General features: G+C 40.0%; 2 protein-coding genes across 2 annotated transcripts in view; one reads left to right on the plus strand and one right to left on the minus strand.

The window, feature by feature from the left end:
• The window catches only part of NUDCD2 (NudC domain containing 2), a gene marked incomplete at its 5' end in the record, with an annotated part of 3004 nt that extends 1714 nt beyond the window's left edge, over nucleotides 1–1290 (plus strand). The window contains one exon of the mRNA XM_010143432.1: nucleotides 977–1290. Coding sequence (XP_010141734.1) covers nucleotides 977–1060 — 84 coding nt within the window. The remainder of the gene's footprint in view (nucleotides 1–976) is intronic.
• A 3548-nt stretch (nucleotides 1291–4838) lies between these two features.
• Nucleotides 4839–9050, minus strand: CCNG1 (cyclin G1). The gene is made up of 6 exons (XM_010143431.1): nucleotides 8787–9050; nucleotides 7531–7784; nucleotides 6875–6953; nucleotides 6691–6789; nucleotides 5638–5832; nucleotides 4839–4986 (listed from the first exon to the last, which is right to left on the minus strand). The coding sequence occupies exons 1-5, from the start codon at nucleotides 9048–9050 to the stop codon at nucleotides 5641–5643; spliced, it is 888 nt and encodes a 295-aa protein (XP_010141733.1). The 3' UTR covers nucleotides 4839–4986; nucleotides 5638–5640.
• Between the last annotated feature and the right edge of the window lie 197 nt (nucleotides 9051–9247).

Consider the following 9247-nt stretch of genomic DNA (forward strand, 5'->3'; position numbering starts at 1 on the left):
AACAAGAAGGTAAGTTGGTGCAGCATGAACTGGATAGCGAACAGGTTTTCCTGCTTTATATCATACGTGTCTTTCGCTTATGGTTATGGCTGTGAAGGCTGAGCAGAGTTGTTCTGTCCAGTGCCACGGAAGCACATACTGTAGTTCAGTATTTGTAGAATGCTCATGGGGCTTTATCAATGTACTTTCAAGAGGTTTTTCTGTCTGTATTCTGTCTGAAGGTTTTGTGAGGAGTTTGAGGGAGGGGATTGCTGTTTTAGGGCTTGTTGCATAACACCAACAACTTTTCATTGAAGTTAAGCTACACACAATTTCTATTATCTAGAATTATGACACAGCCACATTTATAACACACTTCTAACATCAAGCTGTCTTGAATATGTTTGTTTATAACATCAGATGATGTAGTTTGCTGACAAATATTTTCCTTGCCCTTTTAATCAAACTGGTTAACTTGTTTCGGTACAGCCTTAGCACACCACCAGGATTGCCATGTATGCCTGCAGAGCCGCAGAACTGCCATTTATTGCTTAACAGCTGAATCAGCACTCTACGTCCTGCAACAAAGAATGTACTGTTTAATGAAACTTGTTATCCAACATGGCAGTACCTATATTTTCAAATAGTAATTTCCAGGGACTCCAGAAGCCAGAAATTTTTCTTAAACTTGCCCTAATATTTCTTTACTGGGAGATCTAGGTGCTCGACGGGTTGAGTACAGCATTACAAAGTCACTTTGGCAGCAGGCAACCCAATGATGATAATAATTCAAGGTTTACTTGTTGATGCGTTTCCAAGAATTTCAGTGCCATGGCAAATGGATAACATGTTGGTTATTTTATGTCCTTACATATGGCGGAATATTAACAGAAGCAGTTTTGGGCTTTTAGTTTTATGGTTGTTTGCTGTTTTTTTTTTTAAAAAACATTTTTATTATGAATAATCTCTCTATTGAACTTAATTTTGCTTCCACCAGAACCCTGGATTTGACTTCAGCGGGGCAGAAATTTCTGGAAATTATAGCAAAGGAGGACCAGATTTCTCCAGTCTTGAAAAGTAAACTGGTTTTATCAGTGTTCCTTGAGAGGAATTACACATTACCCTTACGGACTGGAATCATATGACTGGTGAAGTCTTCAGTGATCTCTTCAATGGATTATCATCAAGTAATTACTTCAGTGAAGAGAAAGATCTTTTCCAGTCGAATGAAGACAAGGTGTTAGCAGCTGATCTGTAAGCTGTGATAGGTTTTAATGCTAAGGAGCAAACTATAGAGAAAGGTGTACACAAGGAAATAACTTCTAGCAGAGTGTTGGTTTGGGTTTTTTTTTTTTTTTTTTTTTTTTTTTTTTTTTTTTTTTTTTTTTTTTTTTTTTTGGAAACACCATAGTAAACTAGCCAGTTATAAATCTACCACTTGTATTTATGCAAGAATATCTTGTTTTCCACTGAAAAATAGATGTTATAAGCAATTTAATATTTTCTTTTAATTTGCCAGGGGAAGGGTATTAGGATGGCCACAGTTAGACTTTTCTTCTGTAGCAGCCCTCTGAGAACTCATGTCATTCCAAAGAAGTGGTTAAAATAAACTACTGCGTCTTGACTCAGATAAGCTTTTACAATCCTGTGTGGTGTCAAATATAGCACTAATGATTAATACTTGCTACCAGGTAAGTGATACTAGACAACTGAAAGGTCAAGTGAAAGTCTGGATATAACTAACTTCATCTGTTAATGTAATCCTGCCTTTCAGTACAAATATTGAAGATTTTGAAAGTAAGAGAATGTAATGACTTTTGAAAGAAAGAGGAAGTCCCGAAGAAGGAAATGGTATCTTGCACCTGTTCGTTACCAACATACACCACCATTTGTTGATGACGTATCTAAGAAGCTGTAGATTTTTGTAGATAGTTTTAAATTAATAGGCACATTTTAAACTCAGCTGTTGCATGATACAATATTTTGCATGTGCCAGTTACAGATCAGGAGTTTTCTACTCACTGTTAAGGATCCAGCTGAGCAGCACTCTAGCATTATACAGGATGAAGGCTGTGTCAAACAGACAAACGGAGGAAGAAAACACAATTGCCAAATCCTGTTGCATTCCAGACACTGAAACCACTGCTTATGCTTAAGCCCTAAGCAGAAGTCTCACTGGAGAGAAGTTGCCAGCAGCTGTCTGTCATGCTGCTGAGCCTTATTTCTGAAACTGCATTATTTTGTTGGCATATGGCAACAATAAAGCAATAGTTGAGGAAGAATGCTTTCATTGTAATCATATCCACTGCTTTGTTGCTAGAGCAGCAAACATTAATACTCCTGAAATAACCAAGTGTTCTCCTACCGATGTCACCTTTACAGGTAATATAAGGTCTATATTAGGTAAATATATTACACGTAAATAAGTCTATACACTGTGCTTAGGTCTTACAGAGCTTGCCCTACTACACAAAAGAGAGTAGTGTGGTATCAGACACTGCTTTATGGCTGGGGAGGTTTGTTATCTTCACCGTGAAGGTGGATGGTGCAGTTAGAAAATGAACAAGACTGCTGCCAAAGTAACTGAAGACAGGGGAAGATAGAAAACAGTTAATGTTGTGTCAAAATGCTGAAAAGTGAAAGGGTGCTTTTCTCTTGGTTTGCACGGGACAGTTTAAGGTTTTTGCTTATAGGAGAGGTTTAGAATGGCACCTGATACTCATCTCACAGAAGTCTCACTGGGATTCAATCCCTGCTTCTTTTACAAATGGTAACAGATATTTGACAGATGCATAAATTTGGTATCTGACACCATATGTGCTCTCAGTACCCAGAGCAGCCCGCTCTATAGGAAACAATCCCGTGCACTCACTCGGAGTGCCACTCTGCTATGAAAATGAGTGGAGGACACTACTGGCATTTTTTTCATGTATCTGGTTCAAGATCAGCTCAGAGTAATGCCACAGCATTGCTGTCTTGATCAAAAGGACCACAGCTGCTCTGAGTCAGTTAGGCACAGAAACGTATAGCTCTACTTAAACCTAGCCAGACTGGCCTGCTTGGATCAGTCTAAAACCTCAAATCTTGGGATCAGAAATCGGAGTGCCAGATTCTCTTAAGTAAGCACCATCCCCATGTATTTACTGCAATGTGCAGAAGCAAGTGATACGTACTATTGGGTAAATAATGGTAGAGCATTGAAGTCAAACTTCAACAGTCTAAGCTGCTTAAGTCAGTCCTTTCAGTCTTGACACTTTGACATCTCTAAGTATTCAGAATAATTGTGGGCCAAGTTGAAAATGTTCTAATCAAGCACCTTGAGAATCTCCTAGAGCCTTTCCCATGCAGCCTCAACCCCTTAAACCCAAATAATCTGCATAATCTCTTACCTCCTGCCTGGAAGTTTTCCAGGTGCTGTTCAGTTATGTCACTTTACAGACTTCCTCCTAAGATGTTTTATTACAAACACGAAAAAAATTACTCAGTTAAGCACATTTCAATGTTTAATTGAAAGGTACATATCTTGAGACATGAGAGTAAGACTTGCCTCCCAGTAGGCTGGCTGCACTTCGTCCAAATCACTCGTATGCTTTTCACAGCCAGCACCGGCAAATGCAAAACGCAGTTACGTGTCATGTGGTGCAACCGCTCCCATGATTCATGAGAAGGCTCGAGTCGTTCAGTATAGAGCTTTGTTACGAAGACCTCTGTGAGAGGTTTAACTGGTTTGAGATACGCAAAGAATGGTTTCCCCCTCAGCAGTTACCAGAAAGCAGAAGGGGTGGTTGGCCAGCACCTACACCCATACTATGTTCATAACATTCTCATCTCTCCTTCTATATCTCATCCGTTCATATGGCAATTGGTTATTAACAGCCTCTGCTCCACAGTGACGCAGAACTCAAGAGGTCATTAGCAACTTTCCCCCACCACCTCTAGTCATCTTACATCCAGCAATACATTCTTATTATTCACTCCCTTGCTAGCACCAGAAGCACAAAAAGCCCCAAGTATTGCTCTGGTACAGTGGTATTTTACAAAGCTCACCATTAAAGAGATCAGAGTTGAAGCAATCGTCAGTGCTTCTCCCATGTGGATTGCTCCTACATACCTCCATACATGCCCCTGCAAGACGGGGCATTAGCCTTGCTCCTACTTTGCATGTAAAAATGCATCTGTTCAGCATCAGAATTTACCTCTCGTACACCGTAACTTTGGAAAACTGATGTCAGATTTAGGGCAGATGTCCCATACTTTCTGTCCGCCTTCATTAGTATCAAGAATTTTTTACACTCTCTGAAATAATTCCTAATCTTGGTAAACTACCTCACAGAAAACACCGAAGTTACTGATGCTGTATTAGTTACTAGCTTGTATAAGGCAATGAAATAAGGCTTTCCTCCTGCTCTAGCTAGTTGACGTGTTCAGTGGGTATCACACAGCCAGGTTTGTAATGTGTCTGCGATAAAGCCAGTGCCCTGCCCAGCAGGAACATGCAGGCACATGACATTGCCCAAACAGCACGTCAGGTGGACTGACAGGCATTTGCTACTGTCATCAACACTGAGTGGGATTAGTCTCTGGTTTGATTCAGACACTGCAGCACTGTTGCTGCACATGATGTTTTTCTAGTGTCACAATCATTGGAGAGTGAACCAGTTTTTTAAATTAAATATATAACTCAGCACCTGTAGTTACAGTAAACCAAGCTTAGGCTACACAAGCTGCTCTACAAACTATGTAAGGTGTTAAAATTCCTTCTATCAGTATTGTGGTATTTCACTGAACAGTGAACAGTCTAACGAATAAGACTGAACACTGACACTGAATATTGTTGTAATCATCATGAAAAGAACATATTTGCTGGAAGGTTCTTTAATCCGAAAAGTTACATGTTCTGTCCATGAGTTGAGTTCTTCATTGTTAAGATCAGTTTCAGGCTTTGTTTCTCAAATATTGATGTGTCTGTTGACAAGGTCACAGGATGGTTCTCATTTTATTGTACTCCTGTAAAAAAAACAAACAAACAAAAAACCCCAGTCAACTGAAGGGCTTTCTACAGGAGCCAGACAAAGCATCAGATTTAATACAGCAAAACAACAGCAAGACAGCTGATTCAGGAAATACGTAGCCTTTGAAATTGAAGTCTAGATAAGGAAGTAGTTCACAATTTCCACAAAGAACTGTAATAACTGAACTATAGTTTTTAGACTTTACTAAACAGACAGTTAATACAACTGTCTAAAACTGTCTTCCTCTTCAGTGGTTTAAGTAATTGATTACAAGATACTCATTCTAATAGGCACCAGTTTCCTCCTGGCCAATTATTTCTAGGACAGGAGCAAGCCAAGTTCTGTATCTGCCCCTTTACCAGTTCTACTCCACATTTTGCTTTGAATGAAGTCCCAATGGCTGTAGAACACATTTCCGCTCCCACATCAAACCAGAGGATCAGTTCTTTCTCCAACATTCATGTATTAGATTGCCACTTTTCAAGTGGCTCCAGCATGAACAGGAGAATAGACCAGTCTCTGTGACAGGCCTAGTAAGTTTATGTTACATGTCTTCAAGAGGTGACCAATGCAGAGTAAGAAACTTTGAGGTAGTTAATAGCTAGTTACTTCTAGATTATCAGAAGCTGATTTTACAAGGCGTTACCTATTATGAGCTGGTCTCTGGAATTGTAGGAAGGTGTGTTATTCTGTAGTAGCTATGTTTAAGCTGCCGTGCTGTACGTCCAGATACAATCCATTTTAATTTCTGGACATTGGGTTTGGAGCACTTGCTTGAGGAATATTCTGTAAGGCACTTCAACACCAGTTCCTTCCAGAAGGTCAAATCTTTGTTGTTTATCTAAACAGCAAGACAGAATCTCTTATGTTAATAACTCATTAAATCCTTATTCATACATGTACTTTCAGCTTCTTGACGTAAGACATATAGCCAAAGATACCAAGCCAAATGGAAAAAAAAAAAAGAAAATCAATCAACAAACCAAACAAAGCCACAGAAGAAACCAGTATGCCATTGGAACTTGCCCTTCCCCCCTGCGTAGGCCTCTTAGTCCTCGTTTGAGTTCAAACAGAACTAATTCTGTTAACTGATTTCACTTTTCAGCTCAGACTCTAAGGGACTGCACTTTCTGAAGTTAACGGCATATTTTTGCAGACAGTGTGTGCTTCTAGCAGTGACAGCGCTTGATGTTTACAGCAACTACCAGGGACTGCTCTGCAGAAAGGCTCTTGCTTATACTTATTTCTCTGCAGATCGAGGACGCTGTTAGATCTTGTGTACCATGTTGGGGGTGCAGTGGTGAAGGTGATCCTACACTGGCCAGCAAGGTGTTCCATCCCATAGACATCATATTTGGTGTAAGGCTGAGGGATCACACGGGTCAAGCTCTCTTCTTCAATGTCTGGCACCTGAGGAGGACTCTGTCCGTTCTGCCTTTGATCCCAGTTCATGCCTTCCTGAATCTAGTTCCTGTCTGCCGCTCAGTCCAGTCTGGGACTTCCCCAATGCCTGCCCTGCAGCATCAGTGGTGACGTGACTGCCATCAAGGGTGCTGGGTTTGGTATTGTTTTTATATAAATCCCCTTTGGGGAGCGACAGGGGTCAATAGAAGGCATCCATCATTTGTCTAGTGGCTGGCCCAGCCTTAAGCTATGACACCCTTGCATGCATTTTTCTTCCCTCTTCATCTATATGTACCTTGGAATGCAACTGCAGAAATTCCAATGCCTCTGTCAACTCCAGCAGTTTTTGTTCTTCTATCTCTAGTGCCATAATAGACAGTGCCAAGACAGAAGGCTGGAGAGAGAGAAAAAAACAGTTTTAAAAGCCGCTTTGTTAAGTTTCAGTAGTCTCATTGACTTTGAACTTTCGAGACATTTACCTTGGCTTTAGAAAACATGATTCTGCAGTGACATGCCTTAAGCTGGGTCTCAAGCCTCTCAAAATTAAGGTATTTTCTCCTACAAGAAAAACAGATGAGTGAATGTAGAATGCAAGCTCGATCAAGGCAGCGCTCCCCAGGAACTCAGAGAAACAGCAGAATATCCATTGTCTAAACAAACACCTCATTTGTCCCAGAAGTTCTAGGGTTACAGTCTAACAGGTGGCCAGTTTTGGCAGTCCTAATGCCAAAAATAAATCTTGCGTTACATTCGGGAGAGTTGCGCTGACAACATAATCTTACCAACAAGGAACTTTAGTGCTTACTAGCAAAAGGAAGATCTTTTCTAAGCCAGATTTTGAAATCTTTGCAGTGAGGCAATACTTAGTGCAGCATAAGCAGAGATTTATTATATCATCATTATTGAGCAAGTTTGGTTTTCGTCTCCGAGGACAATGCTCTTTAGATCAATTAATGCAAACAACATTTAAAATAATATTAAACTGCACATTTATGATATTTACCACTAAAGGGAAAAGTTTGTGGGATTTTTAAGTATAGAAAGGCCAATTCCCTGAGTAATTTCCCTGCTTGCTTTTCAACATAGGGCTCCTGGTCATATGCAGGCAGAGCAAAATAAGTATTAGATACTTTACCTTTCACAGCTTAAATTCTCATGAATAAGTGAATGATACAGTTGCAGAAATTGGAAGGCAGTTGTAGCTTTGACTTTCCAACACAGCTTCTCCAATACGATTTTCTCCATTCTCATCATATCAGAAACAGTGAACCTATATTGGCTTATTCGAATTAAGTCAGTGGCTAAGGGAACATTTCTCTCCTCTTCTGATGTCTTCACAGCCAAGTAGAAGCAGCTGAGTCCAACACAGCCCAAGTGTTTAGGCTGTACCTAAAAAAAGCAAATTGTTGTTACTCTCAAGAAGGAAGGCCTTTGATCAGCCATTTCAACATTTAAGTACCAAACTAAGTAGGCACCATTTATTTTAAGAAAAAAATATGTGGGGCAGGGAAGATTGTTCTTTTTTTTGAAGATTGAGAAGTTAGTCTTTTATTTACAATCTTATATTTAACTAAACGAGAAGACAGTTACACACTACAAGTTCTGCCTCATTCATCTAAAAAGCAAGATGGCAGAACAATATATTTTGATTGAGATAGAACTGGTTTCTTAATGAGGTCCTAGAAGAGCCTAATCAGAAGTGTTGTATGTATTGGCTTATACAAAAAAAAAAAATCAACAGAGCTTTTACTCTTCTCTGTACACAGACACATATATATAAACTGATTTATTTTATTCCACAGGCACTACCGATCCCATCTTTAATGCTTGTTTTGGTTTCAGATAATTGTTTCAAATAATTGTTTTCCTATCTGCTCCATGTAGCTTTCTCATTTTCGTTTTAACACACAAGAAAAACAAGCTTTTGTTTTTAACCAAATAGTACAGTGGTAATCCTGTCTTGTTACGCAATTAAAAACAACCCAGGTCAGCATGCCATATCTGCATGGTAGCATGGAGTGCTAAATGTTTTACCAGATTCTAAGTGCTGAACAGCGTATCAAGGCTTATGGGTAGGTTGAAACAGCAGTAAAATAAGAAATTTAAGGTGTTCTTGCATTCAAGCAACAGGCAAGACAATCTGTCTTGATCTACCCCATTAATACGGCCTGCATTTCTGAGCCTCTACCTTCTCATCTCCAGAGGAAACAGCTTTCTCAACAAGATAACATCTGAACAGGGAAAGCCGTGTGTTAGCTCTGGTGCAGACAGAATCTCTGAAGCAGCTTAACCTCTAGCTATCTAAACCCAAGATATTCTAACTTAGAATAGGAACAAGGTTGCAAGGAGCAGAAGCGAATGACAGAGAGCTTATACTTTAAAGAGCTTTACCTTCATTTTTGACAGGAATCTGTCTAAGAAATTCACACCTAGTGAAAACGTCTCTGTATGGAAGCCAAAGAATTGAGTTAAGCTGAGAAGATCTTTCACTTCAAAGTCTCGCAGTCTTGCAGTCATTCGGAGGCCGTTATCATGAGCAGACTCAATTAGTCTCAGGCCAGAGGCCTTTGGTTGACATCTTGACTCCTGTTCGAGCAGGGCTGTAAGCCGGTACAGCAGTTCCTGAGCTTCAGTAGTTACAAGTGTTTCAATCATCTGTAAGGAGAAGCAAACGTAAGTGTATCAAACAGGTAAAAGGGAAAAAAACTTACAAAGACAGAAGCTTTCCTTTCTCTGTACGTATGAGAACTGCTCATTTGTAAGTCTATGTGCTTTCGCCAATTAGCATCACGTGTGGGAAAACTTGGAAGGGATGCACCAGCCCGGGCACATACCGGCGGCTGCAGCGCCGG

This window comes from Buceros rhinoceros, unplaced genomic scaffold (assembly GCF_000710305.1).
Source record: "Buceros rhinoceros silvestris isolate BGI_N320 unplaced genomic scaffold, ASM71030v1 scaffold32949, whole genome shotgun sequence".
NCBI classification, from domain to species: domain Eukaryota; kingdom Metazoa; phylum Chordata; class Aves; order Bucerotiformes; family Bucerotidae; genus Buceros; species Buceros rhinoceros.

What these genes read in the sequence shown, in the direction of transcription:
- CCNG1 (XM_010143431.1), bottom strand. Translation starts at nt 9,050, where the DNA reads ATGATTGAAACACTTGTAACTACTGAAGCTCAGGAACTGCTGTACCGG. An exon ending in TCATGTTTTCTAAAGCCAAG is followed by an intron (nt 6,790 to 6,874) that starts GTAAATGTCTCG and finishes CTCTCTCTCCAG; the next exon opens with CCTTCTGTCTTGGCACTGTC. An exon ending in TTCTGCAGTTGCATTCCAAG is followed by an intron (nt 5,833 to 6,690) that starts GTACATATAGAT and finishes CTTGCTGTTTAG; the next exon opens with ATAAACAACAAAGATTTGAC.